Source organism: Neovison vison, chromosome X (genome assembly GCF_020171115.1).
Source record: "Neovison vison isolate M4711 chromosome X, ASM_NN_V1, whole genome shotgun sequence".
NCBI classification, from domain to species: Eukaryota; Metazoa; Chordata; class Mammalia; order Carnivora; family Mustelidae; genus Neogale; species Neogale vison.
In genome coordinates, this window is record NC_058105.1 from 99,015,377 (window position 1) to 99,032,948 (window position 17,572).

The 17,572-nt window shown below is 39.6% G+C and overlaps 1 protein-coding gene across 2 annotated transcripts in view; it reads right to left on the reverse strand.

The window, feature by feature from the left end:
* The window catches only part of PRRG1 (proline rich and Gla domain 1), a 157,504-nt gene that overhangs the window by 59,129 nt on the left and 80,803 nt on the right, over positions 1-17,572 (reverse strand). For both annotated transcript variants that reach the window (XM_044234404.1, XM_044234405.1), the window contains exon 3: positions 7,514-7,674. In XM_044234404.1, the coding sequence (XP_044090339.1) occupies positions 7,514-7,674 (161 nt within the window). The remainder of the gene's footprint in view (positions 1-7,513; positions 7,675-17,572) is intronic.

Here is a 17,572-nt window from a genome sequence, read left to right on the forward strand (position 1 = left end):
TATGCTAATGTGATAATATGCTAATTATAATTTATAATTTATAATTACACTGTATTACTTGCTCTTTGACTCAAATTGTTCCAGCTTTGACTACCGAGACTTCCTTCATACTGGCTCCTATGTCCCTGGGACATGCTCCCATTCGTTGTTTTTAGCACTTCCTTACTTTCTAATACTACAGTATACTCTAGTTCATCCTGTATTCTCCCTGCCCCAGCCCTAGAATTGGCCATTTCCCTAAACAGTCATGGTTCCTTTTACTTGGAATAGTATTGGAAACCCAGATCTGGATGCTAAGTGGAACTATGCAGTACTGACAAGTAGCCAATCTGAGTCTTATGCAATCTAATAAAGTTTGAGGACAACCGTTTTTGAAAAAGTCAAGCACAAATAAACCAGAATTAATACGTGAAGAAAAGTCCTCAAATAGTTGTTTTAAAGAATTATATTTTATGTTAGATCAAAATTTAAAATTCTAGCATGTAAAGTACTTTGATGGGCCAATAGAGAGGAAAACAGGAGATAATGGAAGAGATCAAATAATGATTCTGAAATAAAGTGACTGTAATGCAGGACCTTAAAAACTAGAACAGAATTTATTTATTGAGAGCATCCTCTGTGCCAAGCACTAAGCTAAGTGCACAGCCTCAAACCTAATGGTGTAGGTATAATTTCCACTTTTTAAAAGACACAGAAATCAATGCCTTTCTAGAAAGGTAAAATGTTTGCATAAAGCACTAGAGTCAGTAGGTGGCAGAGTTGAGACACCAAATCAGGTCCACGTACTCTCAAGGCAGAGGACTGTGGCATAGAATTCTGGTAAGTACCGCGAATGTGAGATTCTGTGTGTATGTTCGCTGTCTCTGTCATATCTCAAATGCCACGATGGAGGGTCAGCTTATTCACTGTTTTATGTCCCATGTCTTTTCTAGAGCAGGTACTCAGCAGACAAATCTGATTAAATCTGACCAAATTTCTACATGGTGAGAATGAGAATGAGAACCATGAACTACATTTTCTTCCACTATATGTTATAATTAGACTTGTGTTCCAATTACATAAAAAATTACCAAAAAAAAATCCCACCATATCCTACTGAAAGCATACTTCTAAATTAACACAGTTCAGATTTGGGGGTGATGAAAATTTGTATGAATACATATTCGTACATATGTACAAATGACATTTTTTTTTTAAAGATTTTATTTATTTATTTGACAGAGAGAGATCACAAGTAGGCAGAGAGGCAGGCAGAGAGAGAGAGGAGGAAGCAGGCTCCCTGCCGAGCAGAGAGCCCGATGCGGGACTCGATCCCAGGACCCTGAGATCATGACCTGAGCCGAAGGCAGCGGCTTAACCCACTGAGCCACCCAGGCGCCCAAATGAGAAATAAATTTTAGTAAACAAAAAGATAGTTAATAAGTAGTCTAAGTGCAAAATGCAAATCCCAAAAGTCAATCATTTTCTGCACTGCCAGAATTCATCAGTCATGAACTTCAAAGATGAAACTGTGTTCATTACTTCTTAACACAGAGCAGATCCTTCTTAACATGTAACAAACACTATTCTGAAGCAGATCAAGGACCAGAATGCTACTTCTACTGTATTTATTAAACCAAAAAACTTTAGGCACATCTTATTGTGAATGGTATGGCTTTCATGGCATAAACTAACTCAGAGGGCAAGCTATAAACCATAAAGGAAAGGAACCTAATACCAGTATAATAATAAAAAAGCTTTTAAAATTAAGCCCACATCTATCAGTTAATTTGTAAGTGTTAAGTCACTACTTCCTATGAAATAAACATACCTCATAATATGCCAATCCAGTCGTTCATTCTTCATTCATACATCAAATATTTAATTAATTCCTATTATATTGCCAGCACTGTTCTATATACTAAGGACCACAGCTATGACTAAAACAGACAAGAAATGCTGCTGTCGTAGAGCTAATAGTTCTCATGAGAGAGCAACAATAAATAAAATCAACTGTCAGATGGTGAGAAGTGCCGGAAGAAAAACAATTCGGAGAAGGGGCAAGAGGTTACAATTTAAGGTAGGATGCGTTCTTGCTGAGAAAGTGAACTTGATCTGAGAGTGGTGGGGGAGCTCAGACACACCTATCTGGGAGAGAAAAGCACAAGTGCCAAAGTCATGCACTTTGAGTACACCGGCAGGACGAGCGCTGTGCATTTCCAAGGAGCCACAAGAAAGCCACAGCGAAGTGAGGGAGGGGCGGAGTGTCAGAGGAGATGTAATGCGCAGCCACAGCGAAGGTGTGGAGGAGAGGGCCGGGGACTGCCAGTACAGTGCCTTGGGGCTGCGCACTCGGACGTTAACTGAGGAAGACGGACCATTTCAGAGAAGACACTTTAAAGGATCACTCTGGCCTGCTGTTTTTAGGGCGCCAAGAAATCACACAGATAAGGGACGGTGGCTTGGAATGTAAAGTGGTAACAGGTAGAGAGAAGTGAAAGGTGGCTAGATTCTGAATACATTTTCGTGTTAGAATCAACACTATCAGCAGAAGGGCTGTGCCTGTGAAACAAAGAATCAGGGATGACAACAAGGTTTGGGGGCTTAGCAAAGAGATGGACAGACAGAGTTACCATTCACTGAAACCAGGAGGGCTGTGGCAGAAGCAGATTTAGGGGGAAGGAACATGAATTTTTTTATGCTGACTTTAAGAAATGTATTCAAATCCTGGAGGAGATGCTGAGTAAGCAGTGAGTCACACAGTTCTGCAGTCCAGGGTGGCCCTCCACGATATAAATTTGGATCGTTAGCCTTCCAAACCATGGCACTGGGAAACCTCACCAGGGGAGCTGAGTACAGGCAGAGCAGTTTCAAGATACGAGGTAGTTGTTGGAGCGGGATGAGGGGTGAAGGGAGTTCTTTTTAAGGGTGTGTAGACTAATGAGAATGAAGCTACAGAGAAGAAAGGTGATGCTGGAGAGGACGGAGAACTGCTTGAGCAACTGCTGAAGGAGTTTCTTCTCTTTGCTTCAAAGACTGCTGAAATGCAGCATCCTGTCTCTGTGGGCAGGAAGATACAGAGAAGCACTAAGATGCATAAGGGCAACGAAAAATCACTGAAACAAAGAGGGATTTTTTTTTAGAAGTTTTGTTTTGTTTTTTTAAAGATTTCATTTATTTGACAGAGATCACAAGTAGGCAGAGAGGCAGGCGGAGAGAGAGAAGGAAGCAGGCTCCCCGCCAGGCAGAGAGCCCGATGTGGGGCTCGATCCCAGGACCCTGAGCCGAAGGCAGAGGCTTTAACCCACTGAGCCACCCGGGTGCCCCGGGATTTTTTTTTTTTTTTTTTTTTTTTAAGAAATGGTCTTTGGACAACTCTATAGCCACGTGAAAAAAATCATATCCATAATTCACACTACACTCAAGAATAAACTAGTCAGTGAATCAGAGATCTAAATGTAAAAACTCAAGTATATAAGAAGAAACTGAGTGAATTCCTCTCTAACTATGGTGTAGAAGGCTTTTCCACTATGAACAAAAATCCACATTCGATAAAATGTGTTTAATTTATGGCTACAATAAAAAAGGAAAGAACACTTGCAGGGAAACCTGGGTGGCTCATTCAGTAGAGTATCTAACTCTTGATCCCAGGGTTGAAATTTCAAACCCCATATTGTGTGTGGAGCCCACCTAAAAAAAAAAATTGCATTTAAAAAAAGCCATAAGCAGGGATGCCTGAGTGGCTCAGTGGGTTAAGCATCTGACTCGATTTCAGCTCAGGTCAAGACCTCAGGGTTGTGAGATCAAGCTGCAAGTCAGACTTTGCGCTGGGCATGTAGCCTGCATAAGGTTCTCTCTCTCCCTCTCCCCCCACTGTGTGCACATGCATGTGCTCGCTCTCAAATAAAAAAAAGTAAATAAAATGATAATGTCAAAAAGACAGGGAAGCCAGTTTGAAATTAAAGAAACTTCCATTAGCCAAATTTGAGACAATCTGATCAAAACAGTGACAGTAAGAGATTACAGTTCATTGATATAAAGTAATCTTGGAGTCTGTACTAAAAGATAGACAGATAGACAGACAGCTAGATAATGGGAAAGTTCCTGCCCATAGTGGAATGCCAACCAATAAACGTACATATGGTGGAGTTAGAAATCACCATTTAGCAACTATGATTTTATTGATTTGGTCAAGAATCATCAATAGAAGATGTTAAAACTACTGAGTAATAAGCTGATAAAGAATAGAAGATTTACATAATTTCAAAATATCTTCCCACTAAAGTTCTTACCTTTCCATTATAGAAGAATGATAAAACAGGAAGAAAAGTCATTAGCTTTATGAAAATTATGGTAGAATATCTAAAATTTGTATTTTTTGAAAAAAGGTAATATCAAAAACTAAGCTTTGCTTGTTTGAAAAACATGAGCCAGATTTTATTAAAGGCTGCATGCTATAAAGCACTATTGATACTACAATCTTACTGTTATTTAAAAATTATCTATATATTAAAAATAGGCTAGAATAATATATGCCAAAATTTGAAAACTGACAGTGCTAAAAATTGAAATGATTTTATTCATGTTTTACTACAGTTTAAATTTCTCTATAATGACCATATATTAATTTCATAAGAAGAAAAATAAAAACGTGTAAAATAAAACAAATGAGAACTAAGTAGGTGCATGGCAAAATAGCTGGAAAGAAACTAAAAGGCCAACAATGCTTTGTGATTGCATGACAGGACTGTAGATGATTGTTTTTTTCATTTGTAACTGTGGGATTTAAAATTTTAAAAATACTTTAGGGGTACCTGGGGGGCTCAGTTGGTTAAACATCCAACTTTGATTTTGGCTAAGATCATGATCTCAGGGTCGTGAGACTGAGCCCTGAGTCAGGTTTCTTGCTCAGTCCAGTCTTCTCTCCTCCCTCTGCCCCTCCCCTAACTCATGCTCTCTGTCACTAAAGAAATAAGTACATTTGATTTAAAATAAATAAAAAAATAAAAACCACTTTAAACAAACACATAATCAAATTTCAAAAATGGGCTGAGAACCTGAAAAAGCATTTTGCCAAAAAAAGACACCTAGATGGCCAATAGAGACATGAAAAGATGCCCAACATCACTCATCATAAGGGAAATGCAAATCGTAACCACAACGAGACATCACCACATAGCTGTCAGATCGGCTAGTATCCACGAGACAAGAAATAATGTTTTCAAAGGATGTGGAGAGAAGAAAGCCTCATGCACTGTTGGTGGAAATGTAAACTGGTGCAACCACTGTGGAAACCAGTATAGAGGCTCCTCAAAAAATTAAAAACAGAGGGTGCAAAAAAAAAAAAAAAACCCAAAAAAAAAAAAAACAACAGAGGGTGCCTAGGTGGTTCAGTCAATTAAGCATCTACCTTTGGCTCAGGTCATGAACTTAGGGTCCTAGGTTGGAGCCCCATGTCAGGCTTCCTGCTCTGTGGGAAGTCTGCTTCTCCCTCGTCCTCGGTCTCCACCTCCTTCCCCGACTCGTACTGTCTCTCTCACATAAAATCTTTAAAAAAAAATTAAGCAAGAAATATTATATGACCCAGTAATTCCACTACTGGGTGTTTACCCAAAGAACACAAAAACCCTAATACAAAAAGATATATGCATGCCAATGTTTACTATAACATTATTTACAGTAGCCAAGATACAGAAGCAACCTAAGTATTCAAGGATAAACAAACAGATAAGTAATGATGTAGTTTATGGTGACTAACATAATACAATAAAAATAAAAAAAAAACAAAGAAGTGGTATACACACACACCGTGGAACACTACTCAGCCATAAGCCAGAATGTGATCTTGTCATTTGCAACAACATGAACAGGCCTAGATGGTATTGAACTAAGTGAAATAAATGAGGCAGAGAAAGATAAACACTATATGATTTCACTTATATGTGGAACCTGAAAAACAGGCAAACAGATCCTAAATACGGACAACAAACTGGTGGTTGCCAGAGGGGAGGCAGATGGGGGATGAGCAAAATAGATAAAAAGGATTAAGAGGCACAAACTTCCAGATATAAACTAAGTCACAGTGATAAAAAGTACAGCAGAGGGAATACAGCCAGTAATACTGTGACAACACTGCATGGTGACAGAAGATGCCTACTGTGGTGGTGACCATTAAGTAATGTATGCAACTGTCCAGTTGCTATGGTGTATACGTGAAACTAATAGAGTATGTCAATTATACGTCAATAAAAAATGAGTACAAATATAGAAAGTGATGCTCACAGCTTATCAATTTATACACTGACTTTGCTTCTGCTTTGCACACTGTAATCCAATGATGGTGCTTCCCTGATCCTCTCTCCTCGAACTCCTTCCTCGTAACTTCTGGGTCCTTTCCTGCCTAACAAAAAAATCAGAACCTCTTTCTCTGGGGCACCTGGGCGGCTCAGTGGGTTAAGCATCCAACTTGTCATCTCATGAGTTGTGGGATCAAACCCTGGGCTGGGCTCCATGGTGAGCAGATAGTCTGCTTGAGATTCTCTCTCCCTCTGCCCCTCCCCCTACTCATAGTCTCTCTCTCTCTCTCTAATAAATAAATAAATCTTTAAAAGCAAACAAACCCTTTTCTTCAAAACTGCTATATTTGCTGCTTCTGAGACATAATTGATATCCTGCTAAGCACATCTGACATCACGTGTTTAGCACCTAGTGTTACTTTCTTGGTCAGTGCACAAAAATGGATCTTTATAGAATGGCTACCCCCGGTAATGCCATTTTCAACTGCAAACCAGTGCCACAGAATTTATACCACTGCCTTTTGCTTTCCCATTTCTGCTCTCCTTGAATAACATGCCGTCTAGAGTAAAAAGAAGTAAGGAGTATTCTTCAGAGTGGGGTAGGGAGTTTGAATATGGATATGTTCTCTTTTGTACATGAAGTAAAAGATATTTTTTAAAGATTTATTTATTTTAGAGAGACAGAGCGTGGAGGAGGGGCAGTGGGGGAGATAGAATCCTTAAGCAGACTCCCTGCTGAGTGTGGAGCCTGATGTGGGCTCAATCCCAAGACCCTGAGATCATGACCTGAGCTGAAATCCAAGAGCTGGACACTTAACCACCTGAACCACCCCGACACCCCAAGAAGTGAGAGATTTTAAGACAGTGTCATTATGTGTTAGGTTCCTCCACATCTTCTCACTGATGTGGCAGAGTAAGGTGATGATACGGTGACTTTCCCCATCACAGCCTCATGTGACACAAGCCCTCCCCCCTTGCTAGGATGATCAGTCTCGGCTCAGCAGAGTCCTGGGGAAACAGGGACCCTCAAAGACAGATCAGCACACGGGGAAGTGAACCCGCCTCCCATCCACAGAGTATCCTTACTTCGATGCCCTTCCAGAGTTCTTCACACATGTGATTTGGGATGGATCTGTAACTGACAGCAGTGCCCACGACTCAGGAACGCGGATGGCAAACCTACATCCAAAAGGTAGGCAAAGCTGTGAACGTTTCTTAAAAACTGCCAAGATACTTACGGTTTTCTCCGTATTTTCAAAAGCTTCTCTTGCTTCTTCAAATGTGCAGATTTCTTCCTTGCATTCACGATCAATGTTGCCCTGTCTTATTTCTTCAAAAAGTCCATTCGCTCTTGGGTAGCGTTTCAATACTGCATTGGCTTTTTCTCCTGTGAGGAAAACTAAGAAGAGATAAAATCATAAGCATAAAATTATAATTTGAGAAACATGCAGAAACTTAATGCACAAGGTGACAACTGCTAGGTGCTCTTTAGAAACCACGGCCAACATCCTCAACCTCTTCCCCTGAGTCAGCAACGACGTGATATTAACTCCAAACCACCACCTGTGCTGCCCTCCTCCTCCTGTGAGCATGTCCTTTCACAGTAGCAGTTGCCCTGGGCGGGGACAGGTGCAGGGACACAATTCGTGGTTAGATTCAGACTTTAGCACATTCCTACCAACCACTGGTGTTTATTTATTTTTTAATATTTTATTTATTTATTTTATAGACAGAGATCACAAGTAGGCAGAGAGGCAGGCAGAGAGGGCAGGGGAAGCAGGCTCCCTGCTAAGCAGAGAGCCCGATGTGGGGCTCTATCCCAGGACCCTGAGATCATGACCTGAGTCGAAGGCAGAGGCTTTAACCCACTGAGCCACCCAGGCGCCCCTAACCATCGGTGTCTAAATATAGTAATAGTGCACCACTTATACCCGGTGTTGTAAGTGGATGCATCCAGGCATTGTGCTGTTGGACACCAGCAACCAAATCAAAATCCAATCTCCAGACTACCAGTCTCTGTCCACCTAAATAAAAATAAAGTTCCAACTGCCCTAGTAATACAAAGCCAGGGAACCCTTATTTGTATGAAAAGAAAAGCTGACGAAACAATATCAAGAAATTTAGATGAATTTGACCATAATTCATTCCAAGGAACACTAATACTTTTGTCCTATATACATTTAAGTTAAATATATTGTGATATTTTAATAAATCAACCCAATTTCACTGTCCTATAGAAAAAGAAAATTCTTCCATATGACTTATAGAAGCATTTCACATAAACACTCAAAATACACATTTATGATACCCCCTGAAATAAATAAGGCACTAGTTATAGGTACAGTTATGGGGAATTATTTTTAATTTTACATAATCATTTTAAACTGTAATTTCATTGTTCTCAAAGTGCCATTCATACTTCTTTGTATAGATAAATACCATGCTACAAGAATTTGATCTCTGCTAATGCAAGGAAATCAGAAAAGTCTCTAATCTTATTGATTTTTAACATAAGAAATGGCACATTACAGATTATTTTAAGATGTTAAAGTCTACATTTCACAAAAAACATTTTAAGGTAAATGAAAAAGAGTAAGTACCCCTTTAAAAATGTCAACAGTACCAATGAACTTAATTAAGGTTTACCTCAGAGAAATGAGTATTTCTCTTCATAGATGATATGGATTCATTACTTAAGATTCTTCACAGTATCCAAACCACCTGGATGGCACCTACATTAGGCTGAAAGCTATGGTAAGCCTTTCGTAAGAGTTTCCTTCCTTCTATACCACAGAACGATAGCTATCTATAAAAATGAACTATTGAGTCAAAGAATATCATTAGAAGAAATTGTAAAAAACAAAAACTGTGGCAAGTAGTACAAAAGAAATGAAAAGGGTGCTGCTGAATTGGGAAAAAACCCAGAAATTTTCTAGCAATACTTCTCACATTTGCAGCATCAGAATCCCCTTGAGGACTTATTATCACTGAGGTTACTGGGCCCAGCTCCCAGAGCTTCTCATTCTATAGGTCTGGGGTAGAGCTAAGAAAGAGACATTTCTTTTTTTATTTTTTTAAGATTTTATCTATTTATTTGACAGACAGAAATCACAAGTAGGCAGGGGGTGGGAGAGGCAGGCTCCCCGCTGAGCAGAGAGCCCGATGTGGGGCTTGATCCCAGGACCCTGAGATCATGACCTAAGCTGAAGGCAGAGGCTTTAACTCACTGAGCCGCCCAGGCGCCCCGAAAGATACAATTCTAATACATTTCCAGGTAATGCTGGTGCTGCTGGTCTAACTACAATGGAATGTTGGCATTAAATTTAGCAAGATGTTTCACTGCATGACTTTTTAGAGACCCTAACATGTATTTAACCTGTATCTGCAAAATTCTAGAACAGAAATATGATACATACATTTGTCATATTTGTTTGATTACAGAGCCCTTTATCAAAGGACATTTCACTGAATTAACAACTTTCTAGCCGTTGGTCTTATTTATGCCTTCTGAAATGACATATAATTCCCTTCGATAAACAGACCACCTAATACATGAAGACAGTAACTGATTTCCACTGAAGCTTCTCTTTTGATACTTAGCAGACCTGCTTGGATTCTTCATCTGTTGGCCATATAAAATAGACAGAGTTTGCACCATCTTTATTTCATAAAATAGTGTTCTACACTGAGTGCAGTATTCTATGAGTGGTCTGACAAGTGTAAAACTGGTCCCGACTATCTGCTTCCTTGTTTTTAAATGCAATAGATTCCTTAATACAGTCTAAGATATCCCTGGATTTGGGGCAGTTTTCTTGAAAACAAACCAACCAATCAACAACGATGTAGTTTAAGACTTTAAGAGAAAAAACAATTCTCCTCAGAAACAATTTTCTTATGTACCATCTACATGGAAAAGGGGGTCAAGGAAAGCAGCCACTCTTTAACCAGAAAGCAGGCTAATTCAGAAAATTAAGCAGCTCTAAGGTAATGTATAGCAGAACACAGCTCTCTAATCCCAGCCTAGTCAAATTACCAAGAGCATTCCACAAACATAGTATTTGTACTTCTTGTACTGGGCGACAAGGTAAGATAATACTGAGAAGTCTATGTAGAATATGCTCACAAGTAGATTTTATCTCATTTGCCAAAAAATTTGGTCAATTAGAAGATACCACCCATTCTACGGCCATACCACCCTGAACGCGCCCGATCTCGTCTGATCTCGGAAACTAAGCAGGGTCGGGCCTGGTTAGTACTTGGATGGGAGAAGATACCACCCAAAGAGTTATGGTGGCAGAGTAGTAGGCGGACTCTACGCTCGCCTCATCCCCCGAACAGAGCTGGATCAACATCATGGCCTTTCGAACAACTAGGAAATCGATCTAAGGATTAAGCAAACAATCTGCACAACTGGAGGAAGAGAATGTGGCAGATAAGAGGTTCGCAGACATGAACTGAGAAAGAGGAAAGCCGCAGTGCCTCCAAGAGGAGGAAGCCCTTTCCGTGGAGCGAGGTTAAGGAGAGAACGGTAGGGCTCCTGCAAAACACTGTGGTGTGGGGATCCCCTGAGTCACACTGAGAGCGCGCTCCCCTTCCTGTAGTACATTTGCAAGAGTGTATATTGCCTCTCCAAAGACAAAAGGCCTGCCAGGAGCCATAGAGCAGCCATTAAACAGCAGGGGACAACTTTTTGCTGTGCTTCACCACAGACTCCGGGCACCAGCACAGCAGTGGGACTGCTTTCATGGGGCAGAATGGTGCCGCACGCAGCGCTGAAAGGCTCTCCTCTAGGGAAGGGCAGCGGGCCTGCACCTTGCCAGGTCACGTAAGATTTGGAATTTTGAATCCCAGCCACTGGCCAGAGATAAAACACAGAATGGCTTTCAGTTCAGGGATCTGAAAAAAGCCTGGAACAAAGGAGGGGAGATTGTTCGCTTTTCTGTGAGGGCCTCCGGAACAGCAGCAGCTGTAAATTCCCCTCCCCTCAGGTTGAGAAGGTGGGTGACACCATTTCCACCCCAGCTCCTACCAGCAAGGTCCGACTTCAGAGAGAAAAACACAGCCCCTCCAGTGGAGAATGAAGTTGCTTACACCAAACCCCATGCCCCTGCCCAGGCCAGGGCACCCATAGTAAGGCAGGTCTGTCTGTGAGCCAGTGCAGCCAGCCCCTCCCTCAGAAGACCAACACAGGTCCTCTGCATGTACCAAGTCTACTGATCAGAGAGCGCGCCAAAGCCTCAGCTTTAGTTCTGGTGGAAATAGGACCAGACTTTCTTTTTTTTAATTATTATTATTTTTTTAAAGATTTTATTTATTTATTTGACAGACAGAGATCACAAGCAGGCAGAGAGGCAGGCAGAGAGAGAGAGAGGAGGAAGCAGGCTCCCTGCCAAGCAGAGAGCCCGATGCGGGGCTCGATCCCAGGACCCTGGGATCATGACCTGAGCCGAAGGCAGAGGCTTTAACCCACTGAGCCACCCAGGCGCCCCTTTTTAATTATTTTTAAATTTTTAAAATTTTATTTTACTTTCTTTTTTTTTTTTGGTCTTTCAAAACAGGCTTATAGTTTTTTGTTCAATTGTTGTTTTACTTGTTGACTTTTTTTCATTTTTTGAATCAGGCTTCTTTTCTTTATTCCTTCTTTCTTTCTTTTTCTTTGGAATTAGGCTTACAATTTTTTGTTTCTTTGTTGTTTTGTTCTTTTTCCTTTACTCTTTTCTTTGATCAGGGTTCTTCTTCTTTATTTTTTTTTTAAGATTTTATTTATTTATTTGTCGGAGAGAGAGCGAGCACAGGCAGACAGAGAGGCAGGCAGAGGCAGAGGGAGAAGCAGGCTCACCGCCGAGCAAGGAGCCCGATGCGGGACTCGATCCCAGGACACCGGGATCATGACCTGAGCCGAACTGGAAACAAGGAGGAGCTCAGCAGAGGACTGACCTGTGGGAAATAGCAGCCAAAATATAATGGCTGAGTGCACACAGCACACACTGGAAACACTTCCTGAAGCACCAGGCCCTAGACAGTGTATGAACCCTTAATATAGTCCCACACTAAGGAGCAGGAAATATAACAAGCTTTCAAAATGCAAAAGACAGAAACCTAGACATAATGACAAGATGGAAGAAATCTCTCCAAAACAAAGATCAAGAAGAAATCACAGCCAGCGATTTGTTCCCAACCGATATAAGCATTGTATCTAAACAAGAATTTAGAACAACAGCCACAAGAATACTAGCTAGGCTTAAAGGAGCCCAAGTTGCTGCTGCTGCCACCATCACCGCTGCTAAAGATGACCAAGTCTTCAACTCACACCAAGAAAGTGAAGTTGGTCAAGTCATGCACCGAGTGTGACCAACAGGTGACTGCTGCATGTAAATCTTGTGCCACAGGGTGGGACAAGTAAAACACTCAGAGAAATCATCACCTTTTACATAAGTGAATAGTACTAGATCTTTGAAATATTTGTGAATACTGTTTTTATATGAATTTAAACTAGGATATTGTGCAGCCATATCAAGTAAAAAACATCAATACTGTCTTTGGAGAAGGCTCTGTTAGTGAAAAGACTATACGGTGGTGGTTTGAAAAATTTTATTCTGGAGATGTGAGTCTGAAAAATGAACCTCAAGGGAGCCCAAATCTGTTTTAAATAAAGATCAATTAAGAGCCATGGTGGAAGCTAACCTCAAAACAGCAATTTAGGGGCACCTGGGTGGTTCAGTGGGTTAAAGTCTCTGCCTTCGGCTTGGGTTATGATCTCAGGGTCCGGGGATCAAACCCCGCGTCAGGTATTCTGCTCGGCAGGGAGCCTACTTTCCTCTCTCTCTCTTTGCCTGCCTCTCCGCCTACTTGTGATCTCTCTCTGACAAATAAATAAATAAAATCTTAAAAAACAAAAAAAACAGCAGTTTGAGCCCTTGAACCAGACTTAGAAGTTTCTGCTAGAATTTCTCTACCTGGCTGCAACAGGAAAGGTAAGACTGTTGGTAGGTAACAAACCAACTGACGAGGATCATAAACTGAGATGATTAGAGGTGGTCTAATACTTTAATATTTGAAAGAGCAGAGACCTATTTTGAAAAGGAGCATAAGCTTTGACAAAAAAATGAAAGTAAGTGGTCTGGAAAATGGTTGGATGTTGATAAAGTTCACAAATGCGTTAAAACCATGACTACAACCAAAAAGAAGTTTCTGGTAACTGTACGGTGGTCTGCAAAGAGAGTATTCCATTACTTTTAACTCAGGCAAAACTATTAACTCAGGCATCTTATTGTCAAGAAGATAAAATTATGTATCAAAAATGGATCTAAACACACTTGACATTGGTTAGCAGACATGGGTGGACCTATACTTTTCCATGACAACATCTGACCACCATAGGGAATAAATGAATAGGATCATAAGCTTTTGCAATATCCATCACACACACTTGACTTTTTATCAACAGATTACTACCTCTTTCATCATTTAGAACTCTTTGAAACAAAATATTCTCCAAAAGAGAATAACTGAAGAATCTGAATAAATTTTAACAATGATGAATATTATAAATATATACTATTTGGAGAAATTTATCATTTGGGGAGAGCAGTTAATGCTAACAGTGCATATTTTTGTTGCGTAGAACTCCTTCTGAAAAATAAAAGCTAATTAACTAATTAATTAAAGGAATACTAGCTGGGCTTGGAAGAAATATAGAAAACACCAGAGAAACCCTGGCTGCAGACATTAAAGACCTAAAAACTAGTTAGGCTGAAATAAAAAATGCTATAACTGAGATGCAAAACTAACTGGAAGAAATCACGAGAATGGACGAGGAGGAATGAATAGGTGATACAGAAGATAAAATTATGTACCTGGAAAGAAAACTATTAGATTACAAATACAAACATGGAACTCAGTGATTCCACAAAGCACAATAATATCTATATCACAGAAGTCCCAGAAAAAGAGGAGTGGGAAAAAGGGCCAGAAGATTTATCTGAACAGATTTTTAGCTGAGAATTTCCCTAATCTGGGGAAGGAAACAGGCATTTCAGTGCAAAAGGCAGAGAGAACTCCCCTCAAAATCAACAAAAACAGGTTAATACCAAGACACAGCACAGTGAAACTTGCAAATACAAAGATAAAAAGAGAATTCTGAAATCTGCTAGGGATAAAAGATCCTTAACCTACAAGGGTAGACACATAAGGTTAGCAGCAGACCAGTCCACAGAAACATGGCCAGCCAAAAGAAAGTGGCATGATGTATTCAACATGCTGAATGGGAAAAGTATCTGGATAAGAATACTATATCCAGCAAGGCTGTCATTCAGAATAGAAGGAGAGATAAAGAGTAGTTTTTAAGATAACCAAAAACTAAAGGAATTGGTGAACATTAAGCCAGCTCTGCAAGAGATATTAAAGGGGACCCTTGAAGTGGGAAAGAGAGACCAAAAGAAACGATTAGAAAGGAACAGACATAATCTACAGAAAGTATCTTTACAAGCAATACAAAGGCATTAAATTCAAAACTATTAATAATTATTCTGAATGTAAATGGACTTCAATGTTCCAATCAAAAGACACAGGGTATTAGAATAGATTAAATATGCTACTTACAATAGACTCATTCTAGAACCAAACACACCTCTGGACTGCAAGTGAGGAGGGTAGAGAAATATTTATCATGATAATGGACATCAAAAGAAAGCTGGAGTAGCAATCCTTATATCAGACAAACTGGATTTTAAACTAAAGACTGTAATAAAGACAAAGAATATTATATCGTAATAAAGGGGTCTATCCAAAAAGAAGATCTAACAATTATAAATATTTATGCCCCCACCTTGGGAGCAGCCAATTATATCATCCAATTATTAGCAAACTTAAACTCATTAATATTAATAATAATAGTAGTAGATTTCTACACTCTACTCATAGCAATGGACAAATAATCTAAACAGACCAACAAGGAAATAATAGCTTTGAATGACACTCTGGACCAGATGAACTTCATAGATACATTCAGAGCATTTCATCCTAAAAGAGCAGGGTACACATTCTTTTTGAGTGCACATGGAACATTCTCCAGAATAGACCACATACTGGGTCACAAATAGGGCTTCAAGCAGCAAAAAAAAATATTGAGATCATACCAGGCATATTTTCAGACCACAGTGCTATGAAACTTGAAGTCAAACACAAGAAGAAAGCTTGGAAAGACCACAAATACATGGAGGTTAAAGAACATCCTACTAAAGAATTAGTGGGTTAACCAGGAAATTAAAGAATAAATAAATAAGTATATGGAAGCAAACAAAAATGAAAACATGATAATCCAAAACCTTTAGGATGCAGCAAAGGTGGACATAAGTGGAAGTATATAGCAATAGAGGTCTTTCTCAGGAAGCAAGAAGAGTCTCCAACACACAACCTAAACTTAAACCTAAAGGAACTGGAAAAAAACAGCAAATAAAGCCTAAAACCAGCAGGAGAAGGAAAATACTAAAGATTAAAGCAGAAATTGGGGTGCCTGGGTGGCTCAGTGGGTTAAGCCGCTGCCTTCGGCTCAGGTCATGATCCCAGGGTCCTGGGATCAAGTCCCACATCGGGCTCTCTGCTGAGCGGAGAGCCTGCTTTCCTCTCTCTCTCTCTCTCTCTCTCTCTGCCTGCCTCTTTGCCTACTTGTGATCTCTGTCTGTCAAATAAATAAAAATAAAATCTTAAAAAAAAAAGATTAAAGCAGAAATCAATGATACAGAGATTTTTTAAAAAACACAGTAGAACAGATCAATAAAACTAGGAGGTGGTTCTTTGAAACAATTAACAAGATTAATAAACCTTTACCCAGATTTATCAAAAAGAAAAGAGAAAGAACCAAAATAAAATCATGAAAGAGAAAGGAGAGATCGGAATCAACACCGAAGAAATACAAACAAGTATAAGATAATATTATGGGCAATTACATGTCAATAAATTAGGCAATTTGGGAGAAATGGATAAATTCCTAGAAACATAAAAACTACCAAAACTGAGACAGGAAGAAATACAAAATCTGAACAGACCCATAACCAGCAAAGAAATTGAGTCAGTAATCAAAAATCTCCCAAAAAAATAGAGTCCAGGGCCAGGTGGCTTCCCAGGGAAATTCTACCAAACATTTAAAGAAGAATGAATACCTGTTCTTCTGAAGCAATTCCAAAACAACAGAAACGGCAGGAAAACTTCCAAACTCATTCCACGAGGCAAGCATTACCCTGATTCCAAAACCAAAGACCCCACAAAAAAAGGAGAATTCCAGACCAATATCCCTGATGAACATGCATGTCAAAATTCTCAAAAAGATATCAGCCAATAGGACCTAACAGTACATTAAAAGAATTATTCAACATGATCCAGTGGGCTCTATCCCCACTAGGATGCAAAGGTGGTTGAGTATCTGCAAATCAATCAACGTGATACATCACATTAATAAAAGAAAGGATAAGAACCATATGATGGTTCTGCATCTCTCAATGGATGGAGAAAAAGCAAGACAAAATACAGCATCTTTTCTTGATAAAAAAAAAACCCTCAAGAAACTAGGATAGAAGAACATACCTCAGGATCATAAAGGTCATATATGAAAGACCCACAGCTAATACCCTCAGTGAGGAAAACCTGAGAGCTTATCCACTAAGGTCAGTAACACAACAGGGATGCCCACTTTAACCACTGTTGTTCAACACAGTAACAGAAGTCCTAGCCACAGCAATCAGACAACAAAAAGAAATAAAAAGCATCCAAACTGGCAAGAAGTCAAACTTTCACTCTTCACAGAAGACAGGATACTCTGTAGAAAACGCAATAAACTGCCAAAAATTGCTAGAAGTGATGAATTCAGCAAAGTTCCAGGATATAAAATCAGTGTACAGAAATCTGTTGTATTTCTATACACCAATAATGAAATAGCAGAAAGAGAAATCAAGGCATTGATCCCATTTACAGTTCCACCAAAAACCTAAGATACCTAGGAATAAACCTAACCAAAGATCTGTATGCTGAAATCTATGGAACACTTATGAAAGAGACTGAGGAAGACACAAAGAAATGGGAAAACATACCATGCTCCTGGACTGGAAGAATAAATATAATTAAGTGTCTATATTACCCAAAGCAATCTACATATTCAATATAATTCCTATCAAAATAACACCAACATTTTTCAGAGCTAGAACAAATAATCCTTAAATGTGTATGCAAACAGAAAAGGCCCTGAATAGCCAAAGGAATGTTGAGAAGAAAAGCAAAGCAGGAGGCATCATAATCCTGGACTT